Here is an 18,758-nt window from a genome sequence, read left to right as displayed (position 1 = left end):
TCTCCCCGGCACGTGACGAGTCTCCACGGACGTCATGTGAGGCAGGCGGCGAGCGCGCGGGCGGGGCGGGGTTCGGCGGCGCTCCACGAGAACCAAAGTGCAGCTGCTGACCCGGCAAAACTCAACGGGGCTGGACAGCCATGCCTAAGTACTGCAGGGCGCCGAACTGCTCCAACACTGCGGGCAGCTTGGGCGCAGACAACCGCCCTGTGAGCTTCTACAAGTGAGCGCAGCGCGGGGCGGGGCTTGAGGGAGGCGGGACCCTGGGAGGGGCGGGGCCCGAGCTTTAGTGAAGCTGTGCGGGCCTTCTGGTCTCGCTTGAGGGTGTTAGGAAGTGGGGTTAAAACGTGAGGAGATGGCCTTCTCGGCAGTGTCCACTGCACCTGCAAAGGTGCTGGCGTGGGAAACATCAGGAGTAGACGATTAACTACAGGTAGCGAACGAAGCGAGACGAAGAGGGAAACGGATGTAAAAAGTGAAGTCGGTGCAGGCTCTATAAGAGCCTACAGATGCCCACTTGCCCTCCCCACGCATTTGAGCCATCTGAAACTCAGAGCATCCGAAACTGAGCTTGTGATCGCGTCTCCCCCAAAACCTTCCAGTCTGTCCTTAGTAGTTCCCTGATTGCAGCCAGAGGGAGCCTGTGAACACCTGAGTCAGATCAGCGCCCTCCTCTGCCCAGATCCCTTCCCTGACTCCCACCTCACTGTAAAAAATAAAGTGAGGCTGCAGCAGGTAGAAAGCAGGCCTGCAAAGTCCTACAGAGCTGGTTCCCTGATACCAGTGTGACTTCATCTCTTTCCTCCTGCCCTTCACTCCAGTAACACTGGCCTACTTCATGTTCCTGTAGCATAGCAGGCATGTTACTGCCCTGCTATCTTTGCCTGGGCCATTCCCTCTGATTTCAAAGTTCTTGCCTTTATTACTACCACCCTATGGACAACTGTAACTGACACCGAAACACACACACGGTTCTCTCTGTCTTCTGCTTTATTTTTCCCTTTAACACATCACTGTCTGCATATCGCATTTTCGATGTATGCATTCCTTATCTCCCCCACTAGAATGTCACCTCAATCAAGCCAGAGGTTTTGTCTTTGTCTTTCTTGTTTCCTCTTGTTTGTGTCTCCAACCTCTAGAACAGTGCCTAGCACATAGTAGGTGCTTAGTAAAGATCTGTTGGGTGGATTTGATGAATGCATTTCAGATGGGCTCTCCAGGAAAGCCAGCAGTCCATGTCTCATGGATCCTTTGAGGGACCCTGGTATAGGGCCAAAGGGATTTGGGGGAACTTTAAGCCTGTATATGACTCTGGCAACTGTTGATTAATTCAGCAACTTTTTGAGTATTTCTTGGAGAAGCAAGTAAGCCCCTGCTGGACACAAAGGACCCTGACAGATCTTGTTTCTGCCATGACAGAGCTCATGGATAGGTGAGGGTCAAACATTGAGGAATTGAGTACGTGACCTGCGAGTTACCCATAATCCTTCCTTTTCATCCACCGCTAGTCCATTAACCTGCCCTTTGGCTCTACCCTCAAGACATGTCTCCATCCTGCAACAACCACAACAAAATCTCTAAAACCTTGACAAGACAGTTATGAACACGAATGAGAAAGTCCCAAATAAATCATTAAGAAATAAGGAAAGATAGGCTGGGCGTGGTGGCTCACACCTGTAATCCCAGCACTTTGGGAAGTCGAGGCAGGAGGATTGCTTGAGCCCAGCAATTCGAGACCAGCCTGGGCAACATGGCAAAACCCCATCTCTACAAAATGTAAAAATCAGCCGGACATGGTGGTGCACGCCTGTAGTTCCAGCTACACGGGACATTGAGGTAGAGAATCACTGGAGCCCAGGAGGCCAAGGCTGTAGTGAGCTGTGATCACGCTGCTGTACTCTAGCCTTGGCAACTGTGTGAGACCTTGTCTCAAAATAAATAAATAAGAAATAAGGAAAACACATTCCCAGACTACTACTCATTACATCCACTGTCGTCACATAGTCCAGGCTGCCGTCATCTTTTTTTTTTTTTTTTTTTTTTGAGACAGGGTCTTGCTCTGCCACCCAGGCTGGAGTGCAGTGATATGATCTCGGCTCACTGCAACCTCTGCCTCCCAGGTTCAAGCGATTCTCCTATCTTAGCCTCCCGAGTAGCCGGGACCACAGGTGCACACCACCACACCCAGCCAATTCTTTGTACTTTTAGTAGAGGTGGAGTTTCACCATGTTGGCCAGGTGGGTCTCGAACTCCTGACCACAGGTGATCCACCCACCTTGGCCTCCCGAAGTACTGGGATTACAGGCATGAGCAACCATGCCCAGCCCCTGTTTCCACTCTTACCTCACTCATAACAACAACAATAGAGTATTTACCTTATGCCAAGCACTGTTCTAAGTGCTTTGTAGGTAATAATAAGGGGGAATGATGACGACTGTATACAGCAGCCAGATGACTGTATGAAAATCACTTCATGTCTTCGGCCGGGCACGGTGGCTCAAGCCTGTAATCCCAGCACTTTGGGAGGCCGAGACGGGCGGATCACGAGGTCAGGAGATCGAGACCAGCCTGGCTAACATGGTGAAACCCCGTCTCTACTAAAAATACAAAAAACTAGCCGGGCAAGGTGGCGGGCGCCTGTAGTCCCAGCTATTTGGGAGGCTCAGGCAGGAGAATGGTGTAAACCTGGGAGGCAGAGCTTGTAGTGAGCTGAGATCCAGCCACTGCACTCCAGCCTGAGTGACAGAGCGAGACTCTGTCTCAAAAAAAAAAAAAAAGGAAAATCACTTCATGTCTTCATTGGCACCCAATAGTGACTAACCCATTTACACCTCAGGGCCTACCCCTGAGTCAGTCATGCAGAAGCCACTCAGTTAAGAGTTAGATGAAAAGCAGTTTCCAAAAGAGGCTTAGGAGAGGGCATGGATGCCAGGTGAGAGATAAGATGAGACACGTTGAGGGAAGTGGCTGCCAGGAAATAACTTGAAATCCTGCTTGGCAGCCAAAGGGAACACTCATTAGTTCACTCTCTGTCTCTCTCTTTTTTGAAACATGATCTTGCTTTGTCACCCAGACTGGAATACGGTGGTGCGATCATGGCTCACTGCAGCTTCAACCTCCCAGGCTCAAGCAGTCCTCCCATCTCAGCCTCCTTTTTTTTTTTTTTTCATGTTTCATTTTATTTTTATGCTAGTCAAGCATGGTTGTGTGGGGAGACAATGTTAATCAGCTTAGCAATAACCCACAACACTCAGACCAGCTCCATTTCAGCCTCCTGAGTAGCTGGGACTATAGGCATGTGCCAACATGCCTGGCTAGCCTTCATTAGCTCTGTCTTAGGCCCTTTCAGGGACAGTGGCAATGGGGTCATCTCTTATGGGGGACCTATCATTTAGAATTATATCTGCTTGGGGCCGGGCGCGGTGGCTCAAGCCTGTAATCCCAGCACTTTGGGAGGCCGAGACGGGCGGATCACGAGGTCAGGAGATCGAGACCATCCTGGCTAACACGGTGAAACTCCGTCTCTACTAAAAAATACAAAAAACTAGCCGGGCGAAGTGGCGGGCGCCTGTGGTCCCAGCTACTCGGGAGGCTGAGGCAGGAGAATGGCGTAAACCCAGGAGGCGGAGCTTGCAGTGAGCTGAGATCTGGCCACCACACTCCAGCCTGGGCTACAGAGCCAGACTCCGTCTCAAAAAAAAAAAAAAAAGAATTATATCTGCTTGGTAGTAACAAAGTCCTGCAATAAGAGTTGATTAAACAAATTATGGGGTCTATAGGAATCAGTGTGGTTAAGTTATGCTGCACGAACAAACTTCTCAAATCTCAGTGGCTTACTACAACAAAGGTGTTTTTTTGTTGTTGTTTTGTTGTTGTTTTTTTAAGAAGGGATCTCTATCACCTGGGCTAGAGTGCAACACCATCATGGTTCACTGCAGCCTCAAACTCCTGGGCTCAAGCAGTCCTCCCGCCTCAGCCTCCTGAGTAGCTGGGACTACAGGCAGACACCACCTTGTCAGGCAAATTTCTCTAATTTTTGTAGAAATGAAGTCCCACTGAGCTGGGTGCAGTGGCTCACGCCTGTAATCCCAGCACTTTGGAAAGCCAAGGCGAGTGGATCACCTGAGGTCAGGAGTTCGAGACCAGCCTGGCCAACATGGTGAAACCCCATTTATACTAAAAATACAAAAATTAGCCAGGTGTGGTGGCACGCGCCTGTAATCCCAGCTACTCAGGAGGCTGAGATGGGAGAATCGCGTGAACTTGGGAGGCGGAGGTTGCAGTGAGCCAAGATCGTGGCAGTGAGCCAAGATCATGCCACTGCACTCCAGGCTGGGTGACAGAGCGACTCCGTCTCAAAAAAAAAAAAAAAAAAAAAAGCCCCATTTCTACTAAAAATACAAAAAATTAGCCGAGTGTGGTGGTAGGTGCCTGTAATCCCAGCTACTCGGGAGGCTGAGGCAGGAGAATCGCTTGAACCTGGGAGGCAGAGGTTGCAGTGAGCCGAGATCGTGCCACTGCACTCCAGCCTAGGCAACAAGCGCGAAACTCCATCTCGAAAAAAAAAAATGAAGTCTCACTGTGTTGCCCAGGCTGGAACTCCTGGGCTCAATCAGTCCTCCTGCTTTGGCCTCCCAGAGTGCTGGGATTACAGGCATGAATCACTACACCTGGCCCAAAGGTGTTTTTCTTGCTCACACTATGTCCTTTGCAGGTCATTTGTGGTCCTACTCTACAGTATCTTAATTGGGGTCTCAGGCTGAAGAAACTGTCCCTATTTGGAATATTGCTGTTCTTGCGGGAGAAGGAAAAGAGAAAGTGGAGTGAATCATCCGGTGGCTCTTGGTCAATTTTATATTTAGAAGAGGCCCATATCACTTTCACTGGCATTCTTTGACTGGAGCAAGTATATAGCAAGCCTCAAGTCAATGGAGTGGGCATGTGAAATCCTCATGTGGAGGGAGGCAGCAGACATTCTGAACAGTAATACAGTCTATTACAGGGTTTATTTTCCCTCATATAGACCAAGTACAGAGGTTGGCAAACCAGCACTGGAATAGTAGTTCCACAGTCATCAGAAATGAGGGTCCTATCTCTCTCTCTTTCTTTCTTTTTTTTGAAAGTCTCATTCTATCACCCAAGCTAGAATGCAGTGGCACGGTCTCAGCTCACTGCAACTTCCACATCCCGGGTTCGAGGGATTCTCATGCCTTAGCCACCCAAGTAGCTGGAATTACAGAATTACAAGTGCGTGCCACCATACCCAGCTAATTTTTGCATTTTTAGTAGAGACAGGGTTTTGCCATGTTGACCAGGCTGGTCTCAAACACCTGACCTCAAATGATCCTCCCACCTTGGCCTCCAAAGTGTTGGAATTACAGGTGTGAGCTACCGTGCCTGGCCTATTTCTGCTCTGTCATCCTTAGCCTGTGGCTTCCATTCAAGGTGGCTGCCAGTGCCCCAGCCACCTTTGCTACCATTCCTTATAGGAGGAAAAGGGAAGGGAGAAAGAGCAAAAAGCGTTCAGGTCTAAACTGAATCAACTCCCTTTATAAGGCCTTCCAGAAACCCCATTCAATGGCACCTTTTCATCACTGGTCACCCCCAACTGGAAAAGAGGCTGGGAATTGTGGTCTTTTAGCTGGGCATTTAATCAGCCTGAATAAATTTTGAGTTACGTTAGTAAGAAAGAAAAAGAGGACTTCTAGCAGTATATGCCACCCCATGCTCTGGACAAGATGACCAGCAAGACTAAAATAGTTTATACAAAGGGGAACATGGGGGTATAGCTCAGTGGTAGAGCATTTGACTGCATTGAAAGGGGAACACTTGCTGTCTGCTTAAGGTAGTTTTTTAGAAAGCAATATTGCCCATTATAAATGCTGCTATCCAGAGGAACAAGAGAAAGACCAATTAAGGAGATGTTTCTTAGGATATTGACTTTCTTCCTTTCCTCTTTGAGCTGCTGAATCCCGTTAAAGCATTCATTGGCCAGAAGGTAGTCACATGGCCCCACCCAGCTGCAAAGGATCCTGGGAAATGTAGTCTTTTAGCAGGACACATTATGGCCCAAAGAAAGTTGGAGTTATGTTAGTAAGGAAATGGCAGAGAGTAGATATGAGTAGTCCATTGGCAGATTCTGCCTGGGAGATGGTGGCAATAAGAATGGGGAATGCTGTTGCAATAGATCTCGTGTTTGTGTCCAGGAAGAATGGGGCCACTGAGAACATTGGGATCTTAGAGGGAAGCTGACTGCAGCAGCCAGACTCCCTGGCTGTGTGCCCTGGGGTTCTGCTCTCTGGGTGCCAGTGCTCTTCTCTGAGTCAGCCTTTCTGTGCTCTTTCGCCAGCTGCCTGCCCCCTCCACCTCCATCTGCCTTTGTCTGAGAAGTCTTGGCTCTCCCCATCTCCGTTCATCCCATCCACCTCCTCCCCACTGGTAGCCTTTTTAGTTTCTTGTGTGTCCTTCCTATGTGTATTAGTCTATTCTCACACTACTATAAACAACTATCTGAGACTGGGTAATTCATAAAGGAAAGAGGTTTAATGGACTCACCATTCTGAATGGCTGGGGAGGCCTCAGGAAACTTACAATCATGGTGGAAGGCAAAGGGGAAGCAAACATCTTACATGGGGGCAGGAGAGAAAGAGAGCAAGAGGGGAACTGCCACTTTTAAACCATCAGATCTCATGAGAACTCACTCAGTATCATGGGAACAGCATGGGGGAAACATCCCCCATGACCAGTCACCTCCCATCATGTCCCTCCCTTGACACATGGGGATTACAGTTCAAGATGAGATTTGGATGGGGACACAGAGCCAAACCACATCACCATGGTTTCTTTATACGAATACCAGCAAATGTGAAAGACATTCTTATTTCCTTTTTTATTACACTAATAGTTTCCCATACTGCTTGTTACAAACTTGGTGGCTTAAAACAAGACAAATTATTTTCTAACAGTTCTGGAGGCCAGGAGTCCAAATCAGCTTTCCTGGGCCAAAACCAAGGTGTCAGCAGGGCTGTACTCCACCGGAGGTTCTGGGGGAGAGTCTCTTCTTTGCCTGTTCCGGTTCCTGGTGGCTGCAGGCAGTCCTTGGCTTGTGGCCACATCTTTCCAGGCTCTGCCTCCATGGTTGCATTGCCCTCTCTTCTTTTCTGTGGTAATATCTTCTCCTCCCTCTTATGAGGATACTTGTGGCATTTAGGGCCAACCCGGATGACCCAGGATAATCTCCTCATCTCAAGATCCTTAACTTAGTCACATCTTTTGTCATATAAGGTAATATTCAGGCCTGGCATGGTGGTTCATGCCTGTAATTTCAGCACGTTGGGAGGCCAAGGTGGGAGGATTGCTTGAGCCCAGGAATTTGAGACCAGCCTGGGCAACAAGGCAAAACCTCATCTCTAAAAAATATATAGAAATTAGCCGGGCACGTGGCACATGCCTGTAGTCCCAGCTACTTGGGAGCCTGAGGTGGGAGGATTGCCTGATCCTGGGGAGTTTGATGCCGCAGGAACCGAGATCACGCCACTGCACTCCAACCTGGGTGACAGAGCAAAACCCTGTCTCTAAATAAATAAATAAAGTAATAAAGTAATAGTCACAGTTTCCAGGAATTAGGACATGGATAGCTTTTGGGGGCTACCACAATGACTAAAAGCTGAGATAGTCTATTTAGAACCTTCCTTTTTTTCACATAATATGTGCCTGACAATAGTATGTCAGTTCACAGAGTGCCTCTACATTCTGTTTTATAGCTGCATCGTATTCTTCTGTGTGGATGTGCCTATGTTTATTTACCCTATCTCCTGTAGGAATTTTGTCCCTGATTCTCTAGTACTCATTAGTCTTTCTTTTCAACAAAGAGAGAGCAGGGGTGGAGTGCAGTGGCTCCTGCCTATAATCGCAGCACTTTGGGAGGCCAAGGTGGGAGGATCACTTCAGCCCAGGAGTTCGAGACCAGTCTGGACAACACAGTGAGACCTGTCTCTATCTAAAAAGAATTTTTAAATTAGCCAGGTGTGGTAGCACATGCCTGTGGTCCCAGGTACTCAGGAGGCTGAAGTGGGAGGATCACTTGGGCCTAGCAGTTCAGGGATACAGTGAGCTGTGATCATGCCACTGCACTTTAGCTTGGGCAACAGAGCAAGACCCTGTCTCAAAAAAAAAAGAAAGGAAGGAAGGAAAGGAAGGAAGGAAAGGAAAGGGAAGGGAAGAGGGAAAGGAAGGGAAGGGAAGGGAAGGGAAGAGGAGGGAAGGGGAGGGAAGGGCAAGGAAGGGAAGGGGAGGGGAAGGGAGGGGAAGGGGGGGAGAGGGGAGGGGAAGGGGAGGGGAGGGAAGAAGGGCAGGGCCTCAGGCTCATAGCCCTCAGTAGGTAATGACATCTGATGTTTTTATGGTTAGCTTTTGTTTATGGAATTGATACTGATTTTCCATTTTCAATTGTGGTATAAAGTTTCTCTTTTAAGTATCTTTGTTTAATACTTAAGATTGGTTAGTTTTAAGAAAAGTATGAAATCAGTAATATCACAGATATGGAAAACATTGTGAAGATGGGATGTGCATGAGATGTGTCTTAGTTATCTAATGCTATATAACAAACGATCCCCAAATTTAGCAGCTTGAAATAAACATTTACAGTCTCACAGTTTCTGGCAGCTGCTAAGGACAAACTGGCCAGCACTTGATCATGTGGCCACCCCTGGCTGCAAATAAGACTGGAAAAGGAGGTCTTTATTATGGGTAGCCTTGAGCCCAGGTCTAAATAGAGAGTGTGTTAACATCTAAGAGGGCAAGAGCAGATGCTGGGAACAAGTGGCACCAGGAAACCGGAGAAGTGGGGCATCTTTAGAGGGTCCCTCATCAGATAATCCCCACCCACAACCACTGAGAAAGCTTATTTTTAAAAACTTAAAACAATTTTTTTTTTTTGAGATGGAGTCTTGCTCTGTCGCCCAGGTTGGAGTGCAGTGGTGTGATCTCGGCTCACTGCAACCTCCACCTCCCAGGTTCAAGTAATTCTCCTGCCTCAGTCTCCCAAGTAGCTGGGATTACAGGGACACGCCACTAGGCCTGGCTAATTTTTGTAATTTTAGTAGAGACGGGGGTTTCACCATGTTGGCCAGGCTGGTCTTGAACTTGAATTCAAAATCACTTGAGGTCTGACCACAAGTGGTCTGCCTACCTCGGCCTCCCAAAGTGCTGGGATTACAGGCATGAGCCACTGTGTCTGGCCTATTAAAATTATTTTTAATTGTGGCAAAATACACATAAAATCTACCATCTTGATCATTTTTAAGTGTACAATTCACTAATGTTAAGTATATTCACACTGTTATATAACCAATCTCCAGAACTTTTTCCTCTCCTAAAACACTCTATCCCCATTGGACAATTCCCTCTTTCCCTCTCCACCAAGCTTTTGGCAACCACCATTCCATTGTCTGTCTCTAGGAATTTGACTGTTCTGCCTCATATGAGTGGAATCGTCAGTATTTGACTGGCTTTTTTCACTTACCCTAATGGCCCTTAGAATTCATCTGTGTTGTTGCATGTGTCAGATCAAGACTAAATAAAATTCCAGGCCGGGTGCAGTGGCTCACACTGGTAATCCCAGCACTTTGGGAGGCCGAGGCGGGTGGATCACCTAAGGACACGAGTTCCAGACCAGCCTGGCTAACATGATGAAACCCTGTCTCTACTAAAAATACAAGAATAGCCAGGTACGGTGGCAGGCGCCTGTAATCCCAGCTACTCTGGAGGCTGAGGCAGGAGAGTCGCTTGAACCCAGGGGGTGGAGGTTGCAGGGACAAGATCACGCCACTGCATTCCATCCTGGGCGACAGAGTGAGATTCCATCGCCAAAATAAATAAATGAATAAATAAATAAGCAAGCCAGCTGGGCATGGTGGCGGGAGCCTGTAATCCCAGCTACCCAGGAGGCTGAGGCAGGAGAATCACTTGAACCCAGGAGGCAGAGGTTGCAGTGTGCCAATGTTGCGCCGTGGCACTCCAGCCTGGGTGACAGAGTGAGACTCCATCTCCAAAAAAAAAAGACTAAATGAAATTCCATTGTATGTATATGCAACATTTTTCTTATCCATGTATCTGTTGATAGACACTTCCACCTTTTGGCTGTTGTGATTTATGCTGCTATGTTTCTGTCCGTCTGTTTGTTTGTTTTTGAGACAGCGTGTCACTCTTTTGCCCAGGCTACAGTGCTGTAATGTGATCATGGCTCACTGTAGCATTAACCTCCTGGGCTCAAGCATTCCTCCCACCTCAGCTTCCTGAGTAGCTGGGACTCTAGGCACACGCCACCACATCTGGCTAATTTTTGTATTTTTTGTAGAGACAAGATTTCACCTGTTGTCCAGGCTGGTCTTGAACACCTGGACTCGAGCGATCCGCCTGCCTCAGCCTCCCAAAGTGCTGGGATTAAAGGCATGAGCCACCACGCCAGGCCTGATTTATGTTGCTACGAACGCATGTGTGCAAATATCTCTCTGAGACCCTGTTTTCAGTTCTTTCGGGTATATAAGCAGAAGTGGATTGCTGGGTCATATGGTAATTCTGTTTTTCAATGTTTGAGGAACTGCCATATTGTTTTCCACAGTGGCAGCACCATTTTGCATTCCCAGCAGTGTACCAGAGTTCCAGCAGTTTCTCAACATCCTGACATACACTTTTCTTCTCCTCCTCTTCCTTCCCCTCCTGCCCCCTCCCGCTTCCCCTCCTCCTCCATCTCCCAGGCTGGAATGCGGTAGTATGATCATAGCTCACTGCAGCATTCAAACTCCAGAGCTTAAGCAGTCCTCCCACATTGCCTCCTAAGTAGATAGGACTATAGATGCACATCGCCACACCCAGCTAATTTAAAAAATATTTTTTTGTAGAGACAAGGTCTTGCTACATTGCCCAGGATGGTCTTGGACTACTGCCTTCAAGAGTTCCTCCCGCCTCAGCCTCCCAAAGTGCTGGGATTACAGACATGAGCCACCATGCCCGGCCTCTTTGTTGTTGTTGTTCAGTAGGAGCTGTTCTGGTGTTTGTCAGATGGTATTTCATCAGGGTTCTGATACTGCATTTTCCTAATGATTAGCGATGTCAAGTATCTTTTCATGTGCTTATTGGCCATTTGTATGTCTTTGGAGAAATGTCTGTTCAAGTCCTTTCCCCATTTTTGAATCAGGTTATTTGTGTTTTATTGTTGTTGTTGAGTTGTTTTAAGACTTGTTAGTGGGTGTTTTCAAGCATACACAAAAGTAGAGCCCTCGAGATCTATCACTGTGTCACTAGTTATCAACACTTTACCAATCTTCTTTACTGCCCTGCCCACACCTCTAAGTCTTTGTCCTGCCCTATTTTAAAGTAAATCCCAGACATCAGATCTTTTATCCATAATTATTTCAGACTGATTTTCTAACAGAAGACTGTTTCAGAAGTATAAACCAATACAGTTATCACACCTAGCAAAATGAATTTTTTTTTTTTTTTTTTTTTGAGACAGGGTCTGGCTCTGTCACCCAGGCTGGAGTATGGTGGTGCAATCTCAGCTCACTGCAACCTCTGCCTCCCAGGCTCAGGTGTCCCTCCTACTTCAGCCTCCCGAGTAGCTGGAACCACAGGCATGTACCACCATACATGGCTAATTTTTTTTTTTTTTTGTAGAGTTGAGGTCTCCCTATGTTGCCCAGGCTGGTCTCAAACTCCTGGGCTCAAGCGATCCTCCTACCTCGTCATCCTCCCAAAATGCTGGGATTACAGGCGTAAACCGCCATGCCCGACTGGTTTCTTATAATTATCTTATACTCAGTTCATGTTCAGTTTTCCCCAATTGTCTTAAAATGTCTTTTTACTGAATTGTTTGTTGTAGGCGAGGTCCACATCCTGCTTTTGTGCTGATGTTTCTTAAATCTCTCTTAATCCAGAAACCCCACACCCCCATGTTATACGTTTGTAGAAGAAACATTTTCACTTGGCTGCACGAACTCCCACATCGTAAATGTCTGATTTTATAAACTGCTCCAACAAGTTGATGTGGAAGAACAAATTGGGAGTGGAGGGGCGGGGCTGTGGGCAGGTAGAACAGGAAGGAGGCTAGAAGGAGGGGCAGTGGAGGGGGCAGAGGTGGGCTGATGTTGGGTGTTTAAAAGGTGGAGCTTTCAAATTAATAATAATAATAAAAAAGGCCAGGCATGGTGGCTCATGCCTATAATCCCAGCACTTTAGGAGGCCAAGGTGGGTGGATCACCTGAGGTCAGGAGTTCGAGACAGCCCGGCCAACATGATGCAACCTCATCTCTATTAAAAATACAAAAATTAACCGGGCGTGGTGGCGTGCGCCTGTAGTCCCAGCTACTCAGGAGGCTGAGGCAGGAGAATCGCTTGAACCCGGGTGGCGGAGGTTGTAGTGAGCCAAGATTGTGCCATTGCACTCCAGCCTGGGTGACAAGTGCAAAACCCCGTCTCACAAAATAATATTACTAAAAGACGAAGCTGAAGAAAGGGTTGTAGTTGTGTGTATGAGATAGAGAAAGCCTGGGCACAAGACTGGTCTACTTCCTGGCCCTAGGGAAGCACAGGCTTGGAGCCCAGAGACCTCCAGGGTGGGTATCCTCTGGGAGGGATGAGTCTGAACCTTGTAACACTGACCCCGCCCCCCAACCACCCATGCAGGTTCCCACTGAAGGATGGTCCCCGGCTGCAGGCCTGGCTGCGGCACATGGGCCGTGAGCACTGGGTGCCCAGCTGCCACCAGCACTTGTGCAGTGAGCACTTCACGCCCTCCTGCTTCCAGTGGCGCTGGGGTGTGCGCTACCTGCGGCCTGATGCAGTGCCCTCCATCTTCTCCCAGGCACCACCTGCCAAGGTGAGCACCAGGAGGTCCTGCTGCTGGAATCCGAACCCCAGACCTCCCCTCCTAAGGGAAGTCCCTCCTTGAGTCTGACCTTTGGCCCTCCCCTCCTGACGACACTTCCTCCCTGAGGTCTGGCCTTACCTAGGCAAGTCCCCCTTGGAAACAGACCCTCAATCCTTTTCCTCCTGAGTTGAAGTCTGGCTGTGGCACCCCTGCACCCTGTGCCTTGTCTTCCAGAGTCAGCAGAGGACTCGACGCACCCAGAAGCCAGTCTCGCCACCACCTCCCCTGCAGGAGAAAACACCCCTGCCCCAGGGCCCTGCCATCCCAGTCTCTGACCCAGTGCGCCTAGTGGTGCTGGACCCCACATCGGGGAGCCCCGAGACTGCGGCCACCATGCTCCTGACCCCCCTGGCCCCTGCGGCCACTCCTGAGGGGTCACAACCTGAAGTCCCTGCCCAACAGGCCCAGACTGGGCTGGGCTCAGTGCTGGGAGCACTGCAACGCCGGGTGCAGAGGCTACAACGGTGCCAGGAGCAGCACCAGGCGCAGCTGCAGGCGCTGGAACGGCTGGCACAGCAGCTGCATGGGGAGAGCCTGCTGGCACGGGCGTGCCGGGGTCTGCAGCGCCTGGTGAGTGGCACCCCAGCCTGGCAGCCCCATCCATGGGTGCTCGCCTGGCCTGCAGTGTGTTTTCATTTTGTCTAGGATCCCCTATTCAAAAATCAGAACATTCACCCGTGTTTCCAAATTTCTGGCTTGCCCAGGCTCAGTGGCTCACGCCTGTCATCCCAACACTTTGGGAGGCCAAGGCAGGAGGATTGCTGGAGGCCAGGAGTTCGAGACCAGCCTGGACAACATAGCAAGACACTGTCTCTACAGAAAATTAAAACAAATTTCTAGGTTTTCTTGAAAAACAAAATTAACCTGGCAATGCCAAGCAACTATTGGTTGGAGCTGAGTAATGATTGTTCCATTTACTAATACTAAATACTTAACATTTGAGAAGCTCTTACTGTCTGCCAGACACAGAGTTATAACATAGTGAGTTGAAAACTCACCGTGATGCTTTGAGCTGGAGCTACAAGGTTGTTTTTCTTTTCTTTTCTATTTTTTTTTTTTTTTTTTGAGACGGAGTCTCGCTCTGTTGCTCAGGCTGGAATGCAGTGGCAGTGGCGTGATCTCTGCTCACTGCAAGCTTCACCTCCCAGGTTCAAGCGATTCTCCTGCCTTAGCCTCACAAGTAGCTGGGACTACAGGTGCCCGCCACCATACCCAGCTAATTTTTTGTATTTTTGTTACAGACGGAGTTTCACCATATTAGCCAGAATGGTCTCGATGTGCTCACCTCGTGATCCACCTGCCTTGGCATCCCAAAATGCTGGGATTACAGGCATGAGCCACCGTGCCTGACCGCTACAAGGTTAATTTTTTAAAAATGCAGTGGCTAACGTCTATAATCCTAGCACTTTGGGAGGCCAAGGTGGGCAGATTGCTTGAACCTAGGAGTTCAAGACCAGCCTAGACAACATGGTGAGACTGTGTCTCACTGAAACACAAAAATTAACGTGGTGGGCACCTGTGGTCCCAGCTACTTGGGAGCCTGAGGCAGGAAGATCCCTTGAGCCCAGGAGGCAGAGACTGCAGTGAGCCAAGATCGCACCACTGCACTCTAGCCCGGGTAACCAAGCAAGACCTTGTCTCAGAAAACAAACAGAAAAAAACAAAAAAAAAAAACGCAACCAAGCAAAAAACTCACTATAGTCTGGGTGCGGTGGCTTGTGCCCGTAATCCCAGAACTTTGGGAGGCCAAGGCAGGCAGATTGCTTGAGTTCAAGAGTTTGAGACCAGCCTGGGTGACATAGAGAAACCCTGTCTCTACTAAAAATACAAAAATTAGTTGGGCATGGTGGCGTGTGCCTGTAATCCCAGCTGCTCGGGAGGCTGAGGGCGGAGAATTGCTTGAACCCGGGAGGCAGAGGTTGCAGTGAGCCAAGACTGTGCCATTGCACTCCAGCCTGGGCGACAAGAGCAAGACTCCATCTCAAAAACCAAACAAACAAAAACCTCATTATAATCTTAATACTGCTGTTGTCTCCATCTTCCAGATGAAAAAATGGAGGCACAGAGCAGTCCAGTAGTGCACCCACAGTCAGGCAGCCAATACATTTCAGGGCCAGGATTCAAACCCAGGTATCTGGCTGCAGAAGAGGCCTGTGAGAGCTTCCTGCCTGGCCCCTATAGAGCTGGAGTTTGCAATCTCTGTAATAGTGTCCTCCAGGCCCTATTTAATCCCTTTTGCCTCTATATTTTACTGCTGGGGGTGTGTGTGTGTGTGTGTGTGTGTATGTGTGTGTGTGTGTATATGTGTGTGTGTGTGTGTATGTGTGTGTGTGTGTGTAGGGGAGGAAGTCGAGGAAGGGTGTTATGTCTGTGTGTGGGGGCGGGAGGGAGGAAGTTGAGGAAGGGTCTTATGTCTCTGAAAATCGCAGTTTGACCAAGGCTTTCTCCTGTCTAAAACCCCAGGGCCAAGCTTGAGGTCCCCAGCCTAGCCCCCATGGCTTTCAGAGCCCTGCCTGGATGAGAGAGGTGCCCACACAGAGCTCTGAATGCTAGACTCACTGAAAGGGCTCAGGAAGGAGCCCCCACAGTACCTCTGGAGTTAAGGAGTGTCAGATTTTTTTTTTTTTTTTTTTTTTGAGACGGAGTCTCACTCTGTTGCCCAGGCTGGAGTGCAGTGGCGCGATCTCGGCTCACTGCAACCCCTGCCTCTCTGGTTCAAGCAATTCTCCTGTCTCAGCCTCCCAGGCAACTGGGATTACAGGCATGTGCCACCATGTCCAGCTAAGTTTTGTATTTTTAGTAGAGATGGGGTTTTGCCATGTTGGCCAGGCTGGTCCTGAGCTCCTGACCTTAGGTAATCAGCCCACCTTGGGCTCCTATAGTGCTGGGATTACAGGCATGAGCCACCACGCCCAGCCAGGAGTCTCAGATTGATAGTCAGTGGTTTGGACATGACCCACAGATATACTTTGTTTGGCCTCCGCAGTGCTTTAAAATAATTTCTAATGGCCAGGTGCAGTAGCTCACGCCTGTAATCCCAGCACTTTGGGAGGCCAAGGCAGGTAGATCACTTGAGCCCAGGGGACTGGGCAACATGGTGAAACCCTGTCTCTACAAGAAATACAAAAAATTAGCCAAGTGTTGCACCTATAGTTCTAGCTATTCGAGAGGCTGAAGTGGGAGTATTGCTTGAGCCCAGAAGGTCAAGGCTTCAATGAGCTGTGATTGTGCTACTGCACTCCAGCTTGGGTGACACTGTGAGACTCTGTCTCAAAAAAAAAAAAAAAGTCTGGTCTTTCCCGAAGGCTCTGCAGATCTAGCAGCACTGGGCTTGGATTCTCAGGTGATAGCAGTCGGCTGGAGCTACAGTGTAGCTGCCTCTGGGGGCTTAAAGTTTGAGACTGTGGCCTGGGGCACAGAGGGACAGTGGGGCAGGGACAGAGTTCAGACTCAGGCCTGGGGCTCTTTGTGGAGCCTGCCAGAGCCCCTGAGCTGACTGCCTCTCTCTGCCTCCTCTCCCATCATTCCAATCTCTGTCTCCTACTCATCTATCCCTACCTTGCAATCTCCTCCCTTTCTAACATTCATTGTCTTTCTCCCCATCATCTCCGTCCCCTACCTGTTTCCCCACCTCCTGATGTCTCTCTTCGTCTGTGTATTTTCTGTCTCCCCCACATCTCTGTGTGTACGTCTGTCTGCCTGCACATCTCTTTTCTCTACATGTGTCTGTGTCTGTCCCCCCGCATTTCTCTTCCCATTTCCCCACCCTTCTTTCCTTTCCCATGAATGTCTCTCTGGCCCTCACATCTGCTTTCCTGTCTCCTCATATCTCTGCCCACATCTCTCTTTCCTGACACGCCCCACTCCCACCTTTGCCTCCCTGTTCCTCACCATGTCTGTCTGTCTCTCCCACAACTTGCTCCATAATGTTCCCATCTCTACCACTTCTTTGCATTAGACAACGGCCCAGACCCTTGGATCTGAGGAATCCCAAACGTTCACCATCATCTGTGGAGGGCCTGACATAGCAGTGGTCCTTGCCCAGGGCCCTGCACCTGCCACAGTGGATGCCAAGCCGGAGCTCCTGGACACTCGAACCCCCAGTGCATAAGGATCAAGACAGACAATGTTGAGGGACAGAAGATAGAAGATGGAGGAGGAAAGACATTACACATGGGCTTGGCCCCAGCCCCACCACCCACACCTGGGTAGTAGCAGTGCCTCCCTCAAGGACCTGGGTTCTAGCACCCCACTCCTAGGAATCTCTTGAACCTTAGGGGTGACCTAGGGCCAAGTCTGTCATCAGCCCCCAATCCCCTGGGTACCAGGCTTCTGTCACCCCCAGCTCAGATCTTTGCAAATCAGTACGACAACTTCAGAGCAGAGCAAGGGTTGTTTGTTTGGGAGAATCATACCTGGTTCTTAGGAGCCCCATGCTTTTTGCCAAGCCTGGTACTGAGTTGACGATACCATGGTGAACACAGCTGGGAAAATCCCTGCTCTCATGGTGCTCATTCTACTTGAGTAGACAATGAACTAGTGAACAAATAAACGAGAACACTGCAAACGCGAGCGATGAGTGCTATAAAGACAACAAAAATTCGGTTTGGGCTTGTGGGAGGGCCCTCTAAGGCCATGTTTTAGCAGAAACCTGGGTAATGAGAAGGGGCTGGCCTGGAGGGTTACAGGCTCAGGTTCCAGAGGATGAACAACCCCTGCAGAGAGGGCCTCCCGTCTGGGAGGCAGTGTTGCTATGGAGAAAACCATAGTAGGGAAGGGAGATGTAGCAGGATGAGCCGCAGACAAAACTCAGACACCGAATTAAAGAAGAAAGCCGTTTATTCGGCCGGGAGCGTCAGCAGATTCGCGTCTTAAAAGCAGAGCTCCCCGAGAAAGAAATTCTTGGCCTTTTTAAAGGCTTACAACTTTAAGGGGTCCATGTGAAAGGGTCGTGATAAATCGAGCAAGCGTGGGAAACGTGACTGGGGGCTACATGCATCAGCTAACAACAAAAAGTTTTACAATGCTTTTTTCATACAGTGTCTGGAATTTACAGATAAAACAAGCAGTTTAGGTCAGGGGTTGATGTTACTATTACTTTTTTTTAACTCCTAGGGCCAGATGGTGGTGCCAAGGTTGTCTGGCTATTTATCTTACTTTTGTTTTTTTTCCAACTTTTTGCCTTCTCTTTTTCCTCCTGTCTTGTGAACTAGGCAAGGTGGGGGGAGGAGGGCAGCAGGAGTAGTAGTGGTCTCCTTCCTTAGATGAAGGGGTGCGGTTTTAGAGCAGAGAAGGTGAAAAGGCACCAACAAGTAAGATCCTAAAACAGGGCAGAGAGGGAGCCATGTAGGGATTTGGAGGAAGAACATTCTAGGCATCACAAAGAGCCAGTGCAGGCCAGGCACTGTGGCTCACACCTGTAATCCCAGCACTTTGGGAAGCTGAGGCAGGCAGATCACCTGAGGTCAGGAGTTCGAGACCATCCTGGCCAACATGGCGAAACCCCGTCTCTACTAAAAATATAAAAATTAGCTGGGCGTGGTGGTACAGGCATGTAATCCCAGCTACCCAGGAGGCTGAGGCAGGAAAATCACTTGAACCCGGAAGACAGATGTTGCAGTGAGCAGAGATCATGCCACTGCATTCCAGCCTGGGGAACAGAGTGAGACTCCATCTAAAATAAATAAATAAATAAATAAATAAATTTAAAAACAAAACAAAGCAGAGCCAGTGCAGTGGTCCTGGGGTGGGGAGGAGCAAGGAGGCCACTGTGGCTGGGGTGGAGTGAACAAAAGAGGGTGAGAGGAGGTGAGTGCAGAGATGATAGGGC

At 49.1% G+C, this 18,758-nt stretch overlaps 2 protein-coding genes across 5 annotated transcripts in view; one reads left to right on the top strand and one right to left on the bottom strand.

Moving 5' to 3' along the window:
* The window catches only part of TBCB (tubulin folding cofactor B), a 188,056-nt gene that overhangs the window by 74,223 nt on the left and 95,075 nt on the right, over positions 1-18,758 (bottom strand). The window lies entirely within an intron of this gene.
* On the top strand, positions 83-17,496 carry THAP8 (THAP domain containing 8). Its single transcript, XM_050769284.1, has 4 exons — positions 83-223; positions 12,685-12,877; positions 13,103-13,498; positions 16,887-17,496. Exons 1-4 carry the CDS (start codon positions 141-143, stop codon positions 17,037-17,039), a joined length of 825 nt encoding a protein of 274 aa, XP_050625241.1. The 5' UTR covers positions 83-140; the 3' UTR covers positions 17,040-17,496.

This window comes from Macaca thibetana, chromosome 19 (assembly GCF_024542745.1).
Source record: "Macaca thibetana thibetana isolate TM-01 chromosome 19, ASM2454274v1, whole genome shotgun sequence".
Taxonomy (NCBI): Eukaryota; Metazoa; Chordata; class Mammalia; order Primates; family Cercopithecidae; genus Macaca; species Macaca thibetana.
The sequence above is the reverse complement of the archived record's forward strand: the minus strand, read 5'-3'. Positions and strand labels throughout refer to the sequence as shown.